General features: G+C 36.2%; 2 protein-coding genes across 2 annotated transcripts; both read right to left on the bottom strand.

Annotated features, from left to right (window-relative positions):
- Nucleotides 1-87: 87 nt before the first annotated feature.
- On the bottom strand, nt 88-16,276 carry LOC146139472 (NFX1-type zinc finger-containing protein 1-like). The gene is made up of 21 exons (XM_083392459.1): nt 16,182-16,276; nt 15,765-15,957; nt 14,825-15,004; nt 12,016-12,222; nt 11,417-11,516; nt 11,113-11,279; nt 10,959-11,048; nt 10,714-10,864; nt 9,849-10,045; nt 9,332-9,488; nt 8,954-9,093; nt 7,858-8,027; nt 7,394-7,487; nt 6,801-6,925; nt 6,251-6,430; nt 5,536-5,614; nt 5,194-5,299; nt 3,688-3,856; nt 2,255-2,384; nt 1,984-2,161; nt 88-242 (listed from the first exon to the last, which is right to left on the bottom strand). The coding sequence occupies exons 1-21, from the start codon at nt 16,274-16,276 to the stop codon at nt 127-129; spliced, it is 3,024 nt and encodes a 1,007-aa protein (XP_083248585.1). The 3' UTR covers nt 88-126.
- A 1,647-nt stretch (nt 16,277-17,923) lies between these two features.
- Nucleotides 17,924-23,532, bottom strand: LOC146139471 (NFX1-type zinc finger-containing protein 1-like). Its single transcript, XM_083392458.1, has 12 exons — nt 23,459-23,532; nt 22,738-22,869; nt 22,421-22,512; nt 22,207-22,275; nt 20,643-20,749; nt 20,485-20,566; nt 20,236-20,337; nt 19,821-19,934; nt 19,032-19,242; nt 18,589-18,779; nt 18,219-18,353; nt 17,924-18,000 (listed from the first exon to the last, which is right to left on the bottom strand). Exons 2-12 carry the CDS (start codon nt 22,821-22,823, stop codon nt 17,924-17,926), a joined length of 1,266 nt encoding a protein of 421 aa, XP_083248584.1. The 5' UTR covers nt 22,824-22,869; nt 23,459-23,532.
- Between the last annotated feature and the right edge of the window lie 1,933 nt (nt 23,533-25,465).

The raw sequence follows: 25,465 nt of genomic DNA, 5'->3' as shown, positions 1-25,465 counted from the left end.
GCTTTGGGAAGTTTTTAAAGAGTATTTATTTTTGTAAAACAACTCGTAAAAGCAGTTAACGCTACATAAAAAAATAAATTTTGATTGAGCAAGCAAAATCGTCTCATTAAAACATATTTTCATTCTCTACAGAAACGCCTCTGGTGGAATATAAGTGTTGGCTGGGTCATACGCTGGTCTTGTTCCTCCATCCATTACTGTAGCCATCGCATTGCTATCTTCCAATCTGTGAGACTGACCACCTGTGGAGACGACCAAAAACAACAACACTTTTATAAAACGATAGCAATGCATTTAACACGGGATTGTTTAAGCATTTTAAGGGGTTAGAGCAGGGCTATTCAACTATTTTTAGCAAAGGTCCAGTTACAAAAGTACTTAGGTCCGTTAAAACTCTCTTGAAAAAACTACAGTCATACAAAATGTAATACAGTATTATTTACTTATGTCCTTCGCTTCAACTGAGGATTCTGTAATGTTCGTTACTAGAAAGGGGCTTTAATGAACAGCAGAAATTGTTTGCCAAGAAAAAGCTTATCAAATCGCATTGCCAAATAAATACTGAGAAAAAAAGGCCCAGATTCAACGCCTGAAAAGGTCCCTGGGTTAGAGGTGAATTATTGCCCTGGGTTAGAGGTGAATTATTGTTCTTTAGCCACATGTTTGTCATTGAGTTTTATTTGTATGTGGGGTAAAGGATTACTGAAATACTACAAAAGTAACAAATTTTAAGCCCTAATGTAAACCCGTTAAGCAAGACCCTAACACGAATATAAATTTCAACAAGCGTCATTTAAAGGCCACAAAAATATCGGCATGGTCAACAACGAACATCCAAACCGGTTCAAGGTTAAAATACTTCGAGGTTCATTACGATCTTATATATTCCATTCGAACAGCAAGGTTTTATTTTTATTCAAATTCAAACACAAATATAATATTAAACAATGACGGAATAATTTCGAATATTATCAGAAGAGCAATTATTTTTTGACCGAAAAAATGATAAATTTTGACCTAATAGTTAAAATTTTGACAATTTTTAACCTAAAAATATATGTTTTTGATTAAATTTTGACCTATACATTGATTTAAACACCACATTGTCGTTTGAATTACTACATTAGTGTCTCTCTGTCGTCAACCACACGTTTATGATGTTTTACTGATTACCGTTCGAACACAAATCAATTATTTATCGGGTTTATGCAAAACCAATGAAAATGCTTAGTTGATATTTTTGATATTTTAGAAAGACAAACCACTATAAAAATGCCAAAGAAAAACAGGAAGCTGGTTATTTTAGAAAAATGTCATGTAAACAGCTGAAATACAACGTAATTGCAGAAAATACAAAAAGACCGAGCATATTAACAAAATATCAAATGAGTTAACTGCAAATCACAAGCGAAAAAAGACAGAAAATACGGTTCATCATTTTTGTCCAAACGAAGTTCCGACTGAACCTATAGTTACGTAACTAACTTTCCAGTTGCAATGAAAACGCGAACTTATAGATTCGATTTCAAAATGTTGAATTGCACAATTGTAATACCAAATTATATTTTCATTTGCTTTATTTAACTTTGTCTTGTTTTTGTTAATTCACTTCACCTCACTTGGTATGTTTTGTTTTCTACTTTTGCGTTTTTCACGCATGACCACTAATTATTTTCCACCTTTATTTTATTGCTAAAGGACAATTTCTAATGTTCAGCAGTTGCTGAAACTAAAGAACCCGGGCAGTCTGGTTTTGGAGCGTGGTGTGGTATACTGTATTGGTTTTAAATGAGTATGCGGGCTAGCGTACGCGCTAGCCGTTGAGCTACAGTTCGAGCTTAGTGTTGGCCTTCGCGCCGCACGGCCATACTGGATAATAAATAATGGGCCATACTGGATAATAAATAATGTTTAACTTAAGTGCGGCATCCGGTCAGTGACAGGCCGTCAAGCAGTAACTAAGAAATGTCACAACACACTTACCTATAGCCTCCCCGCATTCAGGGCAGTTGCTCGTTTGCATGGCGCCTCCACACTCAGTGATGCAATACACGTGCCCGTTCTTGCACTTGTACCAGTGGCCCTTCTGACCGAAATCCATCGCCTTTATGATCGATTGGCGCTCTACCTCAGTGATTCCAAGGCCAGGCAGATTGGGAACCTGGCAAAATATATTTGACTAAAAACAACAAACTTTGGAGCAACCAGAAATATGTAGGTTTTATGCAATAGAAACTGAATAATCTATTTTCACCTTCATTTTAATTTGCTTTTGCAATTCTACAACTTCACATTGTCTTTCAGCAGTAAAGGGGAAGCATTTGTCGAAGATGAGATTACGCATTTTTCCGAGCATTGGTGCGATTTCTTCCCGGCATTCAGAACTGGGAACGAAAGTTGTGTTTATTTATTCGTTGGTATTACGAGGCAAAACTGCTACTGGATATATGGTAATATGAAATAAAATGATATTAGCGTGGGCAGTAAAATGCCCGAAGATCATTAAAGGGACAATTAAGCACTTGTTTAGAGCATTTTTGATGGCTCAACGACCTTTGGAATGTTACCCAGCAGTTGTTTTTCGAGGAAATGAAAAAAAGAACTCTTTACAATGCTTATTTAATATTTTGGGCACACGGAAAAGACAAACAACCATTCAAAAATGACTTATAAGAAAAACAGGTGGCTGTGACTATTTTAAAATATTGAATAAACAGATTAGTTGATACATAAGCTAAACATTAAAAAATGTTGAACTAAACAACAATTTTCAAATCAATACAGTTTTTGTTTATAACCATACATATTTTCTTCGTTAAGGATAGCCATAAAATTATATCCGACAAGCTTTAGTCTTTGCAATATTCCGACGTTATATAAAAAGTTGCCCTGGGATAAACTATGAACTCTTTATAGCAACAAAGCTAACACATACGCAGAAGAACAACCTCAACCATACGGTTGAAGGTTTTTTTGTACCTGATTGACTTGAAATTATTTTGACAACCGTTGGCCAAACGTGTGAAGTTTTACTACAAAATTTTGACTTTTTAAAGAAATATAAAATAATATTCGCTCTCTAGCTATGAGAAGTATTAAATAATCAATAATCATATTGCTTGAAACAAATAATTACTCTTCGAAAATGCAAAACCCAATTACTTGTTTGGAATTTGTCATGTTATTAATGAATGAAACATATGTACACACATATATGTGTGCTTACAACTGAGATCTAGCCCTTGTGAAGCTGCTTTTTGACCAACGATAACGGCTTACGTATTATTAGTACCGATACACCGAAAAGCCATTGCAGACTCACCGAATCTGTCGATCAATGATGCAAGCAGAGCAGACTAGAAAAATAACTACCCTGCAGTGAGGTTCGAACTCACGACCTCCGGCCAAGCCGGGACCGTCGCTCTACCAACTGAGCTATGTGGCTCAGAAGGGAACGAGTCGAGAAACAACCATACGCCAATGCTTGCTCAATCTGTTAGTAAAAGCAACTTCATAATGAAGGGGATCGCCAGTATCCTATCATTATACAATGAAACATATGTACACACATATATGTGTGCTTACAACTGAGATCTAAGCTGCTTTTTGACCAAAGATAACGGTTATTGATGAAACATGTTTTTTTGAAACTTCTTTAACGTTTTTCGATTAAAGGAATACTTTTACCTTACACATTTTACAGATATTTCTGTTTGTCCATAAACCAAAGCCATTTCGATTCTTTGCGATTCTTGATTGAAATCTTGTATTTCTTGTGGTGTGAATTTCTTGCGATCTTTGTTAACCCAGCGAATCAATTTTTTTAAATTCCCAATCAAGCAATTTTCTTCCTCTTCTGAAATATGTCATTAGTTTTACAAAACTGTTTTTCAAAAATCCATGGTATTTTATTTACAAATTACGGTTTTGCTATACTATAGCTATATTTAATTATTATAATGGACTTATCAACAAACTGAAACATTAGACTAAATATTACAGTGCGGTCAAAAAATAAAATAAAATTGTATTCCCAGTTCTAAAGATATTTTCACTGTTTGGGGGAATTTTGGGCCACTGATTCCACAAAAAATCTTCTAGTTGCAGTTTTTAAGGTATCGATATTTTTCAAATTTTGGCAGAGAGAATATTCAACACTCAGCTTTTGGTGAACCGTGCACCGTCAGACAATAAACAAGGTGATGGGAGTGTCATTGTAGGTTTATCGTTCTGATAAGCCACATTTTTTTGCATTGCTTAACAAAATGAAGGAAAATCTATTAATGAATTTGTACTGAGGAAGGTGTATCTTGCGTAATTTTAAGTAAACTTGGTAACCAGGACAAGCTATGGGCACCTTATACTATCTTCAAAGCATGTGTAGAAATCCTGAGAAAGGGGGCCAAAAGTACCTTTAAAATCTTCGGTATGTTATACAAAAGAGAACCAAAAAGCAATATCAAGGTCTGCTCTTCTGTTTGGTAGACCTAAAATGGGGTCAATCGCCACAAAAAAAGTATATATAATTGGAAATACCTATGGATTTAGAATCTGCTCAGCAACATTCCAGAAAGTCTTCCAAAAGAAAAATGAGAAACATCGACTAATCTTTTTACATTATATTTCATTGGTTAAAGAGAATACCAATATCAAAATTTGCATATTTTCAGCATTTTTTAGAAGTAAAACTGTAAAAAAAATTCACAATCAGAGCCAATTAATAAGAAACACGAAGGTTATTTTCGGATTTAGCGGAATCAAAATACCCCAAAACGCCAAACGTTTCTTGTCACCAAAAATTATAGTGTTGATTCTATACGGACACTGGAAAACCATTGTCAGATCATTTGAAACCAGGTCTATGTATCAAGGAGTTTACAAACATGTTAACAAGTAACTTGCGGTGAGAATATAGGTCATTATTCCCGACGTCCTTCTACTAAATATGCAACGCAGGCTCCGCGGCCAAGTTTAGAACCAACCCTAGAACCTTTGCCTGCTGAACATTTTCTAACGTATAGCTTTATTTGAAGGTTGTGAAGGTTGTCCATTACTTTGTCAAGCTACTTAAAGACATATATGTGTCACAAAGACACAGTTGATAATATAACATAATGTAACCACTAGATAATTGTCAAATTATCACAAATGTTTAATGTTTTATTTTAATTAAGTCGGTTTTGAACGCAATACCTGTTATCAGTAATAGCACTTCAACTTTCATCATTTTTTCGAACCATTTTTCCATGACGATAAGTTGTTTAAAATATTCGACATTCATTCTTGTCATCGATGCATCCTGAATAACAACATGTTAGAATTGTACGTTATGCAAAGTGTCTTTTGTTGCACATCCGAATGGTTTCGTTTAGCGATGTTATGTTTTTGTACTATACATTGCACTTGAAATCTGTCTACAAAATAGTCTTTTCTCCAAAAACAAACACAAGTAGAGTTAAAAAATAAAACTAAAAAGCAAAATTTTTATAAGGAAAACACGGCTAAGCGTTTTCAATTGTATTTATATATGCTTACGATGTCAAAACGTTCCAATAAATCTGGTTTCAGGATTTCATTTGGTTCATAAAGTTTCAGTTTTACTTTTTCCATCAATCTGCATATAATATTTTTTTAGTATCCAAAGTCAATATAATCGAGATCGTTAGCAAAATCACATTTTATTAATTAAGGCTTTTAACAAACATACACATTTTGTGTGTTCACTGTTCTAAAATCGAAGCTTATACCTGATATGAGTTCCGTTTAGGAATTTTTTTGCAGAACAAATTTAATCAAACTAACGGAGACACAACAAGTTGTCTGTATGAACGGAAACATGATAAAAAAGTAATAAAGGTTAATTTTCTTGCGCAAAACAATTGACTTCTTATTTCGTCGTAAACAATCGGAAATGAACACAAATTATGCTATTTCTGGTAACGGTTTAAAAGCTTCCCGATTTTAAGCCCTAATAAATATTGTAAACCCTAGCAATTAATGGTGCATTTTCTGTATATTCAAGGCATTTATAACAGATCTGAAAACGGTGTTTAACTACAAAAACTGAATAAAAACGAAAATTGGAAGTAAAACAAAATCATAGTCGTTAAACAATAAAAATAAACTTCACCATCTCTTTTTGAAACCATAATAGAAAATTTGGAATAACGTTTAAAAGCGTTGTCGGCCATTTCGATTACTTTGTTTGTTTCTGTTTTTGAAAATCTGTGAACTGGTATTTGCAACTTACTCCAGCTGCTGATTAACGATGTTTCCGTATCTTCTCGACCGCCTTATTACGGTTTTGCATTTAGGACATTCCTTGAACTGAATGCTGGTTGTTTGTCCCCCGTCATCGCTGCTCTGACTCATCCAAGTGTCCAGACTCTGATAAGTGAACACGTGCTTGCAATCTATGAGCTGCACGAACCTGCAAAACAGTCGGGTGCGATTATTGTTAACCATAGACATAATGGTAATTGTCCTAACGGTGCCAGATGCCAGGCTAAGTATTATATATTGTACGTATATTAGACAAACACTTAGGCAATCCATGATTCAGTTTTGCCCTGTTTGTTAAATGTGAAATGTTAACTTGCTATTTGTTTTCATTTTTGCGTTAGCTTTTCAAAGTATTGCTTGATATTTAATGGCTTAACACTTATATAATTTAACATATAATTTGGGGCAACTACTGTACGCTTTGCATATTCAGACTATAATGCCTTCTGTCCAGTTTATTAGATTTTACCTCAATAGTGGTTACAAGACAATTGAACTTCAATTTGAAAATCACTCACTTTGCATCTTCTTCGTCCTCGTCGCCAAAAAAGATTGACGTCACTTCTTCTACGTCACACTGACGACATAAAGTAGGACACGGTTCGCCGCACAGACCAATGCATGGATGGCCACACTTTCTTTTCTAGATATTCCAAATACAAATTGTTTAACTTGATTTATTCAAAATAAACATTGTAATTAGGGATGTTCGATATTATCAAATCTGATCGCTGGAAAAAAGAGAAGATCAGATCATAAGGTTATACTTTTGGGCGTTGGCTAGACCAATCGGGTATATAGCTATTGCATCAAAATGCAAGTAACCAACATGTCTATAGTTGCAATACTTAGCTGATTCAGAAAGTTTTTGTCGCTCGATCCGCAGTTTTTATAAAATAGTGCGCGTTCCAAACCATAGAATGTGTATTATTAACTTTACTTGTGTTCGAGTCTAATGCACATAATGTTTTTCGTGTTTTGGGTAATGTTAAAGACACATATGTATAGTATAGGATTATGTTGAACGCCGAGTCTGTTTTACATTCATACTTTTTTGCTTTGAAGTCACACATTTTTACATTTATTAACACTTAATGTTCTTCAATTCTACCTTTTTACACGGTTTGTTGCAAGGAGGGCGATCGCACGGTTCGCTGCACAATCTCGAACAGGAAAAGTGCTTGCATTTCCAGTTGCATTGCTCCCTGCCAAAAGACACAAGTCAAAAGAAGCTGTAAGACCATTTTTTATTTAATTTTTACCTTTATTTTCTTTTTTCTATCGTTTTTAGTTGATTGCCCTTGAAAGAAATTAAAACATAGGATCTATAAGTGAAGGAAAGCGACCCCTACCAAAGCCGAAACCCCTAAGTCAGATCAAATCGACTGGACACAGTCTAATCCACTCTTTAGATCTTTTATAGCTGCAGTAAGGTATTTCATCGTTTAGGACGTTACGTTATGGCGTGATTTTATAACGTCATGTCTAAGAGAGTTCATATCACTTGAAAACGATGAACAAAGCTAGATTCCGAACAGGCAAGTTCTAAAGTACTTCTAAATGAAATAAACTTACTGGCAAGGTGTGCATGGCTCCCTGCATAGTTTAGTGCACTTGCTGTGTTCGCAAAATATCGAACACTTTTCATCACAAGGCGGACAGTTCGATGGACAGGGGTCCTTACAAGGATGACCGCAGAAATTCACACGAGTGCATTTGAAGTTACATGTTACGTGAAGAAGACCCTGCGATCAAAGAAAAATACATTTAATGCGTGGTGTTCATAAAACCGCTTTAAGTAAACATAACCTTAAAACATTGCCCGCTGCTAACCGCACGTCTTAAAAAAATGTATGTTTTTCTGTAAGCTTTTACAAATGTATAGGACAATGTATAGCAGTGGTTGATCGGACGGATATATAGAAGACCAACAATCTGGTATAGAATTTTCGAAAAGTCAATAGTTTCGACTATAGTGGCCAAAATAAGAAATCAAAACAGGTAGCAGGGCATGCGTTTGAAATTCGCCACAGAACTGATTGGGTTAATTGCCAAATTGCACACCTGGAACCACACTATCAAATAATAAAGTTCAGTAAACCCTGCGGTTGCAACAAAGTTCGTAATATCATGAACAAAAATTACTCGGTTTTCCTTTAAAAGCGGCACCCCTAATAAACGCCGCATTGTTTGATGATAAAGGTTTTGCCGAATGGCCTCTTGGTGCCACAGCTTATCGTAGTGCGCCGTCTAGCTTTATCGTTATTACATAGTCTTCTTATTTCACTACCACACAGTATATAAGCGCCTAATTTACTGCCTTTAAATTAATTACTTTTTAGGGTGTCACCTGGAATCTGCTGAAGACACAAATACTTTGCACCAGAAGCACGTTTATTTATTGATATGTTGCCCGACAGAGCAATCTATTTTTAAACACATCTTAATAAATTCATATGAACTATAAAATTCAAAGATTAACTAAGAAGCATTGGATTTTGGTTTAGGACCTCTTTTCCCAGGATGACAAAGACCTTTCTTTTCCCAGGATGACTTTGTCTTTAATCGCTTAACACAAACAAAACGTAAAAACATCTGCGAGAAAACTTCTGTATCATACAGGCATTGTGTATTGGTTCATATCCTGGTATCTACGATATTGTCTATTTACCTGAAAGCATTCATTGCAGTTCCCGGGACAGCGGTGGCCACAGTTTAAAATTGCTTCGCATGGATGTTGGCAAGATTTTTTCGTCAACCTTTTCGATTTGTAGCAGTACTCCTCAACCTGATGACCGCATTCCAGTAGCACTGCAACATTGAAATGCCAAACGTTTCATATTGTTTTAAACTTCTGTAAGCATCGCACCTTTACAGTTCAATTTATACATCTATGCTTACAATGGTGACGGTCAAACATTTAAAAATTTAAAAATCAAAGTTTGTCATACTTTAAACAAACAAACCAACCAAATTGTTAATTTAGTATACTCAATATCAGGTCCTAAATTAATTTCAAATAATCATGTAAAAAACACAACAACATAACCTTGTACTCGTTCATCGCATATTGGATTACTTCGGCCACACTTCTTTAGGAAAAGGTGGCCACAATCCAACTTTCCCGTACACAAAACTTGACAACGATGTTTTTCGGGAGGTCTGTAGCAAGGAATATCTTGACTGTGTAGACAGTCTGGCATCGTCTGTTGGCAGCAAACAATAAAACGACTCTGTTTATATATTCAGGTTGAGGGGTCAGCGAGAATTAAGTGTAGTGCAATGGAGTTGCTTCGCACTTGAATTCCAAAAAAACATGTTCAGCAATCTTTCTCATTCCGAAATATACAAGTTGGTGGTAAGGATTATTTAAACGATCGTGCTGAAATTGCAAAGCAAATCGCCTAATATTTTTTGTCACTTGTCGCTAGGAATGGTGCCACCCCACTTTCCTAAATAAAATCAATGTTGTGTTTCTATATGCAGAACAAACTGATGATGTTCGTCGGAAGCGAAACGATTGTTTTATAGAAAAAGATTGTTACTATATGGACGTTTGTTTCTACCTTTTCCACGATTTCCTGACACGGGCCGCAGTTTTGAAAGCACAGGTTGCGACACTGATGACCCCTTTCCTGGCACTTCCTCGTGCATGGCTTCTGGCAACTGGCAGTCAAGTGCCACTCGTCATCCTCGTGGCAATGGCGAGGACAGGCGTGACCGCATGGCAGCCTGGCGTCGCACGATTCATCGCAACAGCAACCTGATGGTTTAAATGTTTGACAACTGTTATTGGAAGTTTAATTTTTCAATGACGTATCTTGTTTCTAGGTTTTCACATTAGTAAATCGGTGCACGTTTCAATAATAGCCACGTATGGGCGCAAGTGAGTGCGATACGGTCTAATAGCCACTTCCTTTTCTAAATAGTTTATTTTTATTAACATTAAAGTGTACTTAAGTACGTTACATTTAAAGGTGCTCTATTAGTAGTATTATTACATCAATTTATGAAGAGGCTATTCACTGGAACGCGGACACCGATGTAGTTCAAATCAACATGCAATCACTAACGGGTGTTGCTTGTTTGTTTTGTTTTTTGTCATAGATTTTCACCGTTTTGCTGTATCATTTGGATCAATAATTTTGTTTTGCATTTGATGGTATTAAACACCATTTTGTATTTCGCATTTAGGGAATCCCGGGAAAAACGAGTTTTTACACCAGGTCGCTGGCCTTTACGTTTGTTTTATATCTTTTAACGTTTTTTGCTAAATAATGCAATAAAGTTGGTAGAAATGTAATTTAGGTAATCCACTGCACATACTTAAGTGAAAGAAATACCAAATCGCAGTCTGAATAAAACACTGAAGAGCTAAATAAAATGGTATTAAAATGTTTTAAATTCAATTCCACACTTTTCCAAGTCTACCTTCGGGTAGTTTGTTAAAATCATTTCCTGTGGTAACAGTAATCGTCACGTCGTGCTTTTTACAGTAAACTGGAAACGAAGTTCCGCTCAGTCCATCCTTTTCAAGGTTTTCGACGATTTGGGACCAAAGATTGCTTTTAGATTTCAACAGCTGCAAAACACCGATTATAGTTTAATTTAAATACAAAGCCATAATATTTTCAAAGAGAGATAGCTTTTTTTTATCAAAAATGAAAATACAAAACCGTTAAGTTTCCGATGCAGTAGAGTGCTTTCTTTGCTCTGGACAGGGCAACGCATATTCGATTCTCGACGTTCAAGAACCCGATCTTGCCCTGTTTTATAAGTCACACACTGTGATCACCTGCAAGTAAACTGATTTGCAAAAGTTTGCCTTACCTCATCGTTACTACGGACAAGTGAGAGAAGAATAATGTCGTTTTCCTCTCCCTGGTAGTTGTCAACCGGAGTCACCAAAATATCTTTTGTGTCACAGTTTACTTCATGCTGTTGATTTGTTTTGGTTGGTTTTGTTTGCAATAGTCGCCGTAATACGAACATTTGCTCTATGAAACACATGCCAGGTAAAATGGCATGTACATGCCCAACTCAATAATTTCTAATGAAATACACACAGCACACTAATTATCCTAACACTCAAAAATATTGGTTGACTGATGAAAACTTTAATGAAGAAAATTACCTTTGTACGTAACGAGCACCGTGATCTGCTGAGGTTTGTATCCTTGAATCAGCAGATACCTGCAAAGTCCTTTCAAGAATTCTGCCTCGTACGAGTTCGCCTGATAAAACATATAGTAAAAACATTTTTGAAACATGAAAACATCATTAATATTTTGTTTACATGGATTACATACAAGATGCCAAATTAAAATAGCGATAGCAGTTCCGCAATGGCTTAAGTCAATCACTTAAGGCACTTTATTCTTATACCCTATTGATTATAAAATAACGTGTTTACAACACTGAGCCATAGTATTTTGTAATAAATAATTATTAGGCGTCAAGCTGCCTAATCGCTAATTGGAGCTTATAGTTTAAAAGTTTTATCAGGTTCTACAAATAATGATAACCAACGTTATAAATAAAATTACACTTAACTTATCAATACATAATTGCTTAGCATTAGGCCTTTCTGTAATATTGTGTTGTAATATTTGATTGGTTGGATATTGATTTACAGGCACGAGATATTAATTGACCTTCACGATCAAAATATAATGAAATAAATCAACCCTAAATACTCAGCAACCCTAATTCATAAAAGTTATAGTATATAACCTTGCTTGCATCATCGGAAATAGCTTCTTCCTTATGATTATGAGACATGAAGAAAATGTTGCTTTTCACTCCTCTTATATTAACTGGTTGTTGCACAGCGGGATGGTCGCGAAGGTTTTTGTAGGTGTTTAATCGTAGCAGGTCGGCGATTCTGCTTTGCATTCGATGCTGGACATCCAACTTAACGTAGGGACATCCGTTCCGAATCTACAAGTTTCAGAACAAAAATATCCTGATTTTAGCGCGGATAGTATTTTAAATGATTTTAAGGTTCTGTTGTAATAAATTGTGGCTGTTGGTAATTACTTTCTCTGGTTTGTCGTAGAATGGTTTAGTAAGTAGCAGATTTACATGCAGTGGTAAAAAGATACAAAAACACTTTTTACGTGTCACTGATTAGTATTTCAACATGATGCGATCGTGGTGGGCTACTTTCAGGTAGGGATGTCCGACACCTTTTTATATAGGGATAACGATACTTGTTGTTTTAGTAAAATGTTACGGTAATTTAGGCCAGTTTTCGTTAGTTGGGAATTCATACAGTTACATTTAATTGTAATTTTACTGTTTTTGTGAGTCCTACATTTAAAGGCGGATAGCGCTGCGTAGGATCGCAAACCATGTCTTAAATGTTTAGGTCAGCGATGTTGAAACAAACGTTATTGGAACAATTATAATGGGTTCACAATGCAAATTCCCATAAGAGACCATCCCCATCCAAGTAATCGGACAGCTACTGTCATTTGGTATCGGGAATCGCCTTTGTTCCGAAACTATCGAAAAAGTACAATTGACATGCGTCAAACATTGTGAAATGAAATAGCAAAACGCGGTGGAATACATCTTTTATCAAAATTAAATTTACCCATCCTTTGCCAAATCAACCTTTTTGTCTATTTCGATTTACCATGCCTGTGTATTCAGATAAATTTAGTTTTCTCAAATCAGATTTTTGATTTTTTAAATTAGATTAGCACTTTTATTACCGAATAACGAATTACCGAATTCTCGAAGGGAACACATAATAAGAACTAAAAGGCAACAATACCTAAAGCAGAAAAATCTATAAAACCATAGTATTAAGACCCACGACGTACTAAAGCCAAATATGCAGTAATATCCAGTACAGAACTAGATGAAAATCGTCTGAATGAGACCTAAATCTGCCGGAATAAATCCTAAATTCTTCGGAATATGGCCTAAATGCCAAAAATAAGGTTTGAAACTGTAGTTAGAGGGTATAGAACAGTGGTTCTTAACCTTTCTTCAGTCGCGCCCCCATTTGGTAATTTTCCTATGCTTCGCGCCCCACTGCAAAATGCAATTTGGCATTTTTTAATTAAATTTCACTGAGAACAAGTTGAACATATTGGAGTGTTTTGTTGGTCGCGCGAAGCGCGAAGACAATTGAGTTTTATTTGGTTGATTTGACTACGGTAATTTAGGAGACTTTTTCGCATTGGGCACACAACAAATTGCTCGTGCTCGACACATTGAGTTTTATCGAGCCGATTTTGACACACGTGTTGTGAGGACATATGCTCCACAGTTGTAACGCAAATAAAATTGTCAAACGCAAAAATGAAACATTGCGTTATCGTGTTTCAAAAGATGTGACGACAAAAAATACAACAGCAATGTTGCAAATCCATAACAGATTTGCGCAAAAAAGTTCGAGTTCCCCTGCTGCTAGGCTGTTATCTTTATCAAACATGGATAAAAAAATAGTTCAAAAGGGGAATACATTTTATCGTTTATCTATAAGTTAGCAAAAGTGTAATTAAATAGGACCGGTATACGTGATATGAAAACATGCAATGGCACTCAAAAAAGGGTTTGTGTTAAAAAAGTTAACAATAGTATTAAACGAAAAATTGGCTCAAAGTGCGAAAATTTTTTGCAGCTTCAATGTTACAGTTGGCAAAAAAACAGAGTTTGTACAGCTGTAGGAGTGGTGCCCAACTCAAAGAAAACCAATAAATTACTGAAAAAAAACTAAATAATGAAGTAGAACTCGCGCCTCCCTAAGAATTGCTTGGCGCACTCCTAGGGGGGCGCGCCCCCCCCCCCCCGGTTAAGAACCGCTGGTATAGAACGATCAGGGTCCATTGGTCTGCTTTGGTGTCGACGTGTGAACTCCCTAGTTTGATCGGTGCCGTTAGGGCGCCTTCGTTTTTTCATCAGAGTTTTAACCCTGTTTGGGGTTATTGGTGGGTAATGGGTGTGGTTAAAAAAGGATTAGGGCTGAAATTATTAGGTGAGTTAACGATGTGCTTAGAGGTGGGATTGAGGTTGGATAAAGTATTGTTTAGGCCTAATTCTGGCCTAATAGGTTCAGGACTTATTCCGAATTAAACGGTACTACGACTATTAGGTATAAGTCCTATTATATGGTTTTATCCGAAGTGTGTTTTATTCTGACGTAGATGTTGTACTTATCTCGGTTTTATGGCTGTAGTCCTTCTCGAAGGCCTGACTAGAATTACGTTTAATCAAATTAGTTATAGTCAAAGTTTATTCCCATAGAAATGTGAATGTCAAATATTCCTGTGTCAAATTTTATTTGTTTTAGGAATATCTTACAGGTCGTTCTGACCAAAGTGTATTAATTCAAACTTCTTGTTTCGACTGAGAAACTAAAAATGCCGTTGAACAAAGTAGAATATTCACTGAAACCCAACTTTGATTAGAACCAGAGTTAGAGCGCATAAAAAATACACAAGTTATATTAGAAATTATATTTAGCCTCACTTGCTCTAATTAATTACATTAGAAAAGTAGAATTATTTAGTTGTCCAAGTCTACCCACCAGTCGTTCGAAGAGCGACATATCGAGGTTGAACTTTTTGGCCAGCTGGTAAACGGCCGGAGATGGCTTGAGCTGCTGATGGTCGCCGATTAAAATCAAGTGTTCGAGCGAGAGGGGCATTGACGTCACAATGTGGGCTTCGAGAACCTCCGCCGCTTCTTCGACGATCATTGTTTTGATCTTGCAAATATAAAGGAGCGTATTTTTTTAATTTTATTTAAATGGTTCCTATATTTTGAACAGGTCATGTTTTTTTCAATATTTAGGAACGGGAAATAAAAAGCTATATTAGATAATCAAACTTACCATAAAATTAACAATAAACAAATATTGGGGGTGTTTTTTTTTTTTCAGTTTACCTTAAAAATTTAATAAAAAAACTATGTTTTTCCGGCTTGTCTTTCCATTTTGTGGCACATTAAAAATTTCGCATGACAATTAATGTGTTTTGAAGGCAGAACTAAAAAACTTGCCACTATATCAAATGACATTTATACTACATGTTCTAAGTTTATTTTGTTGTTCCGGTTCCATTTATAGTAACATTTCAGTAAAATACTCAACGAAAAGTCCAGTCGGGGTGCCCAAAATCTATTTATTATTTTCGAGGGATGCCGTAAGCCATAAAAGGTTGAGAATCACTGTACTAAACCAACGTAATATGCTGTGATCAATTGCAGCAATCAGTCTAGTAACTGTGTGAGTTGTGAGAAAAGAGTCTATTTCTCGCCTTTACCAAATGAGTTATCAAGCAAAAACTGTGAAGAAAATGACGGTCATAATTGCACTTTTGGCCACTAGACTTTTGCTAAAGCATAAGATTTTCAATACTAAATGCTGTAGTCGGACGATATATGCATTTTTGATACAGAAAACAAATTCTTGATCATAACCACTATCAAGATTTTCTAAATTAAAAGGTTGCTGTTCAACCACTAACCGGAAGACGTTGAAGTAAATTTCGGTGTTTTGCTGCTCCCGTTGTAGTCATTCCAATCACGGATGCAGATCGAAGAATCATTAGGTTGGAATCTGCTTTGACAGACTGAAACTTTGCGTCGCATTTTTCCTTTCGGCGTTTTTCGTTTTGCATGTTTTCCATTAGAGTTACTCTGCTGAATTTCTTCCAATATCTAGCACAGAGAAGACAGGAATATAAAGGCGCATTAGCGCCTAAATGGCAAGTGCCTTACAAAACACTAAAGATGGATTTTATCAAAACATATTTTATTCTTATGGTGGCGCTTCGGGATTGATTTCCATTTGCGACAACAGCGTGAAACAATTTTTTTATTTCAGTAAAAGCGCAGTTTACTATTGTTAGCCCAGTCATGACTTACTATCAAATGTGAACCACCTGTAAAGTTCCAGCCGTTGTCGTTCAGAGGTTTCATACACATCAACAATTTGTTCCACTTCCACTTTTTTCATAGGTGTGCTACTCATAACCATACTCAGAAGTTTGCGTCTTTTCCGCGATAAAATGTCGATTTCTTTGCGTGTTGGATTCTTAACCTTCTCTAAGTTCGATAAGAATGGAAAACGTTTTCATTACGGCAATATTTGACTATTTTTATGGTAATTTATAAGGTTCCATGTTACGATTGATGTATATTTCTCTTTTATGCTGTCCTATGATTTACATCGAAATGAACTATTTGTACACCGAAAAGCCATCGCAGATTCGCCTAATCTGTCGATCTATGATGCAAGCAGAGCAAGCCAGAAAAACAACTGGCCTGCAGTGAGGTTCGAACTCACTCTCTGAGCCTGCATAGCTCAGTTGGTAGAGCGACGGTCCCGGCTTGACCGGAGGTCGTGAGTTCGAACCTCACTACAGTCCGTTGTTTTTCTGGCTTGCTCTGCTTGCATCATAGATCGACAGATTCGGCGAGTCTGCGATGGCTTTTCGGTGTACTATTGATACGGAAGCCGTAATCGTTGGTCATAAAGCAGCTTCCGAGGGGCTAGATCACAGATGTAATTAAACACATATGTTTGTGTGTCTTTCATTGAATTATTTGCAGTTATAATCCATAGATGAGCTATATTCTAGTTTTAGGGTACTACGTTTTAATAGTTTTGCTCGGTATTTGGGATTTTTTATTTGTATTTGATTTATTTTAAGACCGATTTGGGCATGTTTAGTCAGAACAAACTAGTACAGATGGTGGATATCTAAATGATGCTAAGAAATCGGGCACCAGTCATGCCCAAACAATATATTTTGCCAACTTTTATATTTGCAAAGTTCTCGCGCTTGGCGCGACACTTTAATGATTCCGTATTTTAGATATTACGTTTTGTTAGATAACGCATTTGTGAATACACTGTTGAAAAATTGGGTACTCACTTTGGGTAATGCATAAGTTTACCCCCCAAAACGAAAAAAGACTTTAGGTGCCTTAAAAAACAACCCAAGTAGAATTGGGTAGCGGATTTACCCCAAAAAAATTCGATTGTTGCTTAGGTAAAAAAACGTTTCCCCTGAGATTTATGCTCAAGACACGCGAACTAGGTATAGTTACCATGTACCCAAATAATATCTGTATAGAATGTTGGGTAAGGAATGTTGACATAACCTGGGTTTGGGTATTTTCGATTTAACCCGAAACAGACATATGTAAAACCTAAAAATTAGAAATATGTTTAGCACTGGGAATCGAAAAACATATTAAAATTTATGGTATGACTTTATGATGTGATTGTATAATGTCCGTTTTTAATAGTATTAACTCAAATGGATTAGGATAACCATTACACGCAGTTTATATTTTAACGATACACATTTTAACATTATTGAAAGTATTTTAGCCCTAGTTAATTTACGATAATCGATATAAACGTTATCCCTTCCTCGAAATATGTTTTTACAAATTTGCATACAACAAAAAGCTAGCTCCAGGGACTCATTATTCTTGTCGTTTGCGCTAATCTATAGTGTTTTCGCAATATGGTTATGGAATTGTCTTCAGTATTTTCATGTTGCCTCACGTTCATTTGTAATAAACACCTAATTGCAAGGCACACAACAACAAATGCATAAAAAGTTTAAATGAAATACAATTGCAACATTTAAAACCAAAAAACAAAACAGATTCACTGTTTACCTGATAAAATCTCCCGCTCTCGTGGTGTATATTTTATGCCGAGCCAGTCCAAAAACTCATGTTCGACTAAAAAGAGGAAAGTTTTGAAAAGCAACAAGTCTATACATTTAGTGATTACAACGCAAGGCCGTTTTCGTTCAAGATTCAGTCATCCTACCAGTTAACAAAAAAATAGTTCATAATTAAGAAATTAAAATTTTAAATTTTTTTTATCAGTTATATGGTACATCCCTGTTTGCATTTTGTTAGGAAAAACATCATATGAAGAAGACTGCGAGTTTCACCTGGGACACCATAGTACAAACTTCGGTCGTGAAATTGTTCCAACAGGTGCGTTGGTATGATGTTGGTACTGAGCTCTTTCGGGTTGGCTAACTCTTCAATCGTCTCATTCAAAGCACTTTTTGCAACCTTCATATCTTCAAAGAAATGGAATGCATTGCAATTAAATTTAATGCATTATTAATGAACTAAAACACTGCTTCTTAAGGGACAAAGGCCTATTTCACTATCCTTAAATTTTTTTCAAGATATTACCGAAATGTTTAATCCCGAAATTCAGCTTTGTCCTAACGTAGGTTTATACTTCAATGAACAAAACAGCCTCAATAAAATACCCTCTTATTATGAAGCAGCATCTAGTAAAACATTTACCTCTAAATGCGTGATTGACGGCCGGTATTTTCCTCTTTCTGCTAATATTTTCAAGCGAATATTTTTCCAGGGTTGGGTTCGACGATCGCCCTCCAACGCGTATGATTCCACTTTTTTTGAATTTGCTTATTCCTTCCAGGAACTGGTCAAGCGCATGGTTTGTGTAACACACAACAAGTATGGGGCTTTTTCTGTGAAAGCATCTGCCCTTAACCGCTTATAACATAACAACATCGGTACAAACAAGGGTTGGTGGTTTTACGGTTTCACCCGAGTAAATATAATTTTGGATACCCAAAGAATCATGCTAAACAAAACAAGTATGCTCTTTAGTTACGCGAAAACTATATTATAATCCAATAACGACCTACTAGATTCTCGAAGACGTTAGCAAAACTGTCAACGAAATTTTAACTGCAAAAAACTAAAGTATAGAAACGCACCTGTTTTTAAGCAGCGCCTTCATGATGAGAAGGCCCACATGGGTTTTGCCGGTCCCGGGTGGGCCTTGAATTATCGCCAGCTCTTTTGTCAAAGCGTGTTTTAAAGCTGAATGTTGCATCTCGCTGAGATGAAGGTCGGAAGCCGAGGGCCAACTTTGTTCTACTAATATATCGACTTTCGTCCATTTATCACCCGCTTCAGAAGACAAGTCTAGGCATATGTCAGATCGAACATGGAATTAATATTTATCGGCCCTCCCAAAAAGAGAAGGGCAGAAAAAAACTAACAAGGCCCCTTCTCATCTGGTATCTGCAGTTTTTCATCAGAAAGACTAAGATGAACCAAAACATGTTAATACATTCGTTTCTAGTTTAGGTAAATTATTTGAGATCTATTGATTTGGTGACTTAACTAGTGGACATTTTTATGGACGTTACAAGCTACTGTACAACCTGCGCACTGTAAATGCTTTATTATACCCTTGTTAATATGATATCCAGCATGATATAGGTCATTCTGAAATCGCAAAGCATCAAGTTACCTAAGAAAGAACAGCCTCACTTTTTTCTGAGACGGTAAACCTTGTAATAGGACAGATTGTTTTGGGAACCCCTGAATTATACCCTTTTCTAAGCTACAGGTATATACTGTTTTATCTAAGCTACAGGTATACTGTCTTTACGATTTATATCTTAAAACATATAATATATCGAATTTAAGTCATAGCCATAAGTTTATCTACGCTTCTAAAACTACAAAACTCGGACTGTTTTTGTGACTGAAATTACCTTTAGGAATCAATGGAGACAAATTATATTCAAAATCTCTAGGCAGATACATCGGGGCTCGAACTTCATACTTTGCATGGATTATGTATCTTTCGAGTGGAATTGACCGTGTTTCTAAAGAAAGAAATACCAATTATTACTTCAATAACTGCATGAGATGAGCAAGCATGATTACTATTGGTATTAATACTTGTGGTGGGTTGCAATTACGGTGCTTTCAAACCTGACACTTGAGGGTGTACACGTTGTGGGAATAGGTAGCGTTTAAATTAATGGGTTAACTGCTTATAATATTGCACTCGTAATAAGAATTATTTTCACGAAACACGGCCCTAGTAGCGTGCATGATCCACATTATTCTTTTCTACCTTGGTTCAGATAACGCATTTTTGCAGGAAACAGTCTCTATACCCACCTTGCAACGCTTTCAACACGGGTCTGTATGCCTCAAAAAGAGTCGTGTACTCAAGCATGTTGGAGAAAACCCTCATTCGTCTCACATCAGTGTTTGACGAATCTGCAAAATAATTCGATTGCAATGCCAACGTTCTAGCGTATTCTTGATCACCTTTGATTCCGTATAATTCAATGTGAGAAACACCCCTTACAGTTTTAGACACGGTCTTGCTGTGCGCATCGTTAAGTTCAGTTATTTCTAACAAACCTTGCAAAAAATCGACCAAGACTCTTCCGTCCTGCAAGAAGTTTGTATTTCGACTCGACACGGTCCCAAATATCACACTATCCTTTGAAACAAGAACAAATGTCAGTACCTTTAATTATATTACCTTTACCTAAAGGTCGTTTGTATTGTTGTATAACCTTAAAGTTGTCGTTTGAAAAGCAAAGGATATTTCCTTGGCCCAATCTCTTCGTGTTTTCCCAATCAACGTTACGTAGCGGTTGAAATTTAACCCACATTTCTGTTTCTGAAATAAAAAAGAATGATCTTCAATATTTTTGACATATTACCGAACGCATAATAAATTTTTTTTTAACGAAAGTGCGCAAGAAAAACATTAAAAAATATTTTTTTTTTACTAAAATTTGCTCTCCGGTCGTCTCGAGGAGCCCATATGATCATGATTTTGCGAAAACTATTAAATATGATACCGTAGGTACTCCAATTTTACTTAACCAAAGTTTCGACAAAGTGCCCAAATTAGTTTTATTCGAGCTACGTACGAACAAAAAAATGCCCAAATTAGTTTTATTCGAGCTACGTACGAACAAAAAAATGCCCAAATTTGTTTTATTTGAGCTACGTACGGACAAAAAACTGCCCAAATTGTTTTTATTTTATTTACGTAAGACCAAAAATGTGCCCTAATTATAGTTTTATCCGAGATACGTACAACCAACAAAGTGCCCAAATTACTTTTTCGAGCCAACATAAGGAGAAAAAACTGCCAAAAATTAGTTTTATCCGAGCTACGTATGACCAACAATGTGCCCAAATTTTTTTTATTTGAGCCACGTACGACCAAAAAGGGGCCAAATTAATTTTATTTGAGAAACGTACGACAAAAAGTGCCCAAATTCGTTTTATTTCAGCTATACATACGACCAAACTGTGCCCAAATTAGTTTTATTCGAGCTACATGTAAACAAAAAAGTGCTTATATTAGTTTCATCCAAGCTATTACGTGTGGACAAAAATTTCCCAAAATATCTTGTCCAGGATACGTAAAAAAAGCAATGTTGGGTGTTGTGGTCTACATGGATCGACTAAATGACCAGCCTGAATTATGTCGATATAAACAGAATAAACGCAAGGGCGAAATATCATTTAAATCAATGTTATTTAAGTATAACAAAATTCCGTAACTCGTTTAAAACTAAAAATTGCTTAGTGCTAAAATCGCTGCAGTACGCGCTATAATTTCCTTGACCATTGGGCGGTTATACCGCGCTACACTTCACTAAGTCCGCCACACAAACTACCAAACGAAATAGCGTCTTAAGCGAGCGCAATATTCCAATTGGAGAGATTTATTTTTATGTCTGCATGGGAGAAGTTTATTTAAGATTATTGCGGCGTCCTCGTGCTCTTCCGCGCTTATTTATTCGTCTCTTTCTTGCAACGAAAACACAATGGACATAGAATTTAAGTTTTGTAAGTTTTATAGAATTTACAAGTTAGGTGAATTCCCATAAGTCAATGGAAAAAACAAGATGCTCTGTTGATTACGCGGTTTGTCGCGCCGCTTCGCGTGAAAATACGCGGATATTAACAGCCTAATAAAGTAAAGACCAAAAAAAGTTGTTCCGCGGAGCACATTTGGGCATGTAGTGATTTTCAACTCTTTCGATAAAAAAATTGGGAACCTGCGCACATGAAATTAGACGGAACACTGCTAAAGACAATAGAGCTAAACAAAAAAACCTTTAATTTTGTGCGAGGATTCCAAGGTAACCCTTCCATAGCTTCGTGTTGTGTATGATCTTTTGTTCTCTGAAACAACACAAAGGCTGGAATAACACAACATTAGGAAAAAAACTGTTTACCAAAACAGGCCAACAGTCATCCTGTTATCGCAAGTTTACATATCGTGTTCAGTGGTTTTCATCTCTATAGATCATTAGTCACAAGCATTTACCTTTTGAACTTTTGCTCCACAATCCGTCGCGCAAAGGTTTAATAAAGTCTTCTCTTAACAGCCGAAAATGCAGGTCTAAGTATTCGTCACAGCTGTAATTCAAAATTAAAATTTTCCTTTACCATATGTTGAAACAGGACTTCTATGTCTTGCAGTGATGCCTTTGCTGGCAAAGACAACGTAATGGATCGCTAACGAAGCCTGAAATGCTTCAACATCAGTTTAGTATCGTTTTGTCACCTCTACTATCGTAGGGTTAGATGAGTTTCGATCTTTCGGTCTTATCGTTTTAAAGAGCATTAGTAGTGGCCGATTACCTTCCGTAGTCTTTTCCGAAATCATTTCTTCTCAGTTGAAGATCGTCCCGTCCACGGAGATCCCTCATTTGTGGAAATATCGACATTTCCCGAAAATCAACGGGGACTGGTGCCAAAGCTTCTGGCTGTGCGCTATACAAAATAAAATACCAAGCTCAGCCAGCTCAGGAAATATCTAAGCGAGTGGTTTCCAGCCTGGTTGCGACAAATTTGTATTTATTTGCTGACAGGGAAAAGTTAACTGGAATGTTTTTATATATAAACGTTGGTGTTCGTCTATCGATGGTGTTTACATTTTTCTCCTATGAATCAATTGTGCAGGTAAGTCTACCATTAGTTTTGTCTATAATTGTAATTTTGTACCTAATGGCCGCAAAAGTGTAGTTAAATACTGTGGTGATGTCTAATATTAGCGCTGGTTGTTTTACGACCCCCCAATCCCATTTTTATACAGATTAAAGGGTGTCTTACAATTTGGCATTTTTAAAAAGTTCCGCTTGTTAAGTCATGAACGTTTTGGAAACAAAAAGTCGAAAATGGCGCAAATGCTTACACCGTTCGTTTAATAACTTTTGCAGAATCCAGGCAAAAATCCCATTTTTTCGCTATTTTTTTAACAATCCGCCGGACATGTTAACGATTTATTAACTTGAATGTGAATGCAATTGGTTCTTGTTTCTGTTTATAAACCTAAATTATGGGGTCACAAAAGGTTTTCAACCTTCTTTGTTTTTCTTCAATTAGAACTCTTCTCAGCGATCTTAGCAGCTGAATGTCGGATTCTCCCCGTTTTTCAATTCGGCTTCTCCGTGAACTTTTGGTCGGTGAACGGTAATACCTGTCACTTAAGCTCCTGGAAGGCAATGTTACCACCTTCGTGTCACGCTTTCGAACCGGGGAATTGTATCTCCTCCTCTTCGTTTCTTCCCAACTTACAGGAGACCAGCACTTACTCCTTCTTTGGTATTTTGTCGGCCGGCATAATTGCTGGTCGGTTTCGTGCACCCTTCTTTTTCTAGAAGGACGTTTAGTTGTTGGATGTTGTGCGCCATATTCATGCAACATCTCTTTAGGCGCACTTCGGGCCTTCTCGAATATGGTGCCTGTCTGTATCCTGTGCATAAACACCAAACATCATCGCAAAGCACTTCCATTAAAACTATATTTAAAGCAAACAAACAGGCAATAAGGCCAGGGGCGGATCCACCATTGTTGTTTGAGAAGGAGATGAAACTTTTCAGGGAGGACGCAACATAGAAATAAAACACCTAAGCTTAGAACCATCATTTAAGCAGTCAAATAAACATGTGTACGTTGCATGAAATACCGGTATTTATTCTACATCTGATTAAAAATTGATCTTTTGCGGGTCTCGCTATGCCTGAATTGAAAACCCTGTATATTGTATTTTATCGCATTTTGAATTTTAATTAAGTTCGCACATTCCATGGTTAGTTGGTTCGAAATAGGGGTCATACTTTTTGTAACGTCGCAACTTTTTATTGTAAAAAATATTTCCACAAACCTGGTTTCTACAATTGGAGGGGTCGGTTGAAGGGACTTTGAGCAGCATGGCCTTTCGTCCAACGGCGCCTCGTTATTTGAATGAGTAGCGTACTTTACTTCACTTTTTTCAAACGAAGGTTTTTTCTTGAATTTAATGGTCGGCCAAGTATCGTCGGGTTGGCGTGTGATGCTTTTCGTTAAAATAGGTATTGATTACTATAAATTTAATTTTTTTTTTTTTTTAGCAGCAAATCAAAGTTATTGATTAGGATTAATAGAAAAGTTGTTAGAGGTTCAACAACTGCTTAAAAAGTTGGTTCTTGGGGTCTCATTATGCCTCAATTAAAAACCCCGTGTAGTATATTTTCTATTTTGAATTTTAATTAAGTTCGCGCATATGTATACGATGTTTCCCGTACGGCGTTTTAAGGCCGCCCGACATGTACATATATTCGGAATAAATGAACTTTTTCTTTTACAAGGACTGATCTACCGTCTTTGCAATATGGCAATTTTACCGCAAGTAACTCATCGGTAACTTAAAGCCTCAAAAAGCAAAAAAAAACTTTTTTTTGTGCGCAATTTTTACGTATTTTAACCTTAAATTTTGGGTCAACGCGCCCAGCAACTTGATAAGTGCCAGTATGTCATACCATGTGCATTTTTTTATCTGTGCTCAATGCGTCACGTCCACCACTAAATGGTAATTAAAATTGGCTTTAAAAAAAGATATAGGCGCAAGTTTGTAGCGCTTCGTCGAATTCGACTTAAAGTTTCTTCAAATTCGACTTAAATTGCACATTTTGGCACAACATCCAACGTAATAAAAACTTCGTTAGCTTATTTGTTTTATAGCGTCAAAGTATGACGTCATATTACGTGTATTTGAACCTATTTGACCCGGCCCGTCTCAACATTTTAGGTTTGTCATGCGGCCCGCGGTTAAAAATAATTGTAAACCCATGGTTTAAGGTATAAGTTTGCTCAGGATTCATCCAAGTCCAAGTCTAGTCATATTGGACAAAATTAAAAAATATTTAACCGATTAAGTTATTAAATTAAAAAGCTAAATTAGGTTAATTTGAAGGGTTTCATTACAACAAATTCTATCACGTTGTTGAAGCGTTTAAAAGCTATTGCCTGTGTTGTACAATAAACAATTTAGGGTTAGCCGATGTCAGAGCCTATTTCTCTGGAAATATGCTGTAATGTCCATGTTTTT

The sequence above is a fragment of the Ascidiella aspersa genome, chromosome 6, assembly GCF_963924565.1.
Source record: "Ascidiella aspersa chromosome 6, kaAscAspe10.2, whole genome shotgun sequence".
Classification (NCBI taxonomy): Eukaryota; Metazoa; Chordata; class Ascidiacea; order Phlebobranchia; family Ascidiidae; genus Ascidiella; species Ascidiella aspersa.
Note: the sequence above shows the minus strand (reverse complement) of the source record. Positions and strands in the feature narration are given on the sequence as shown.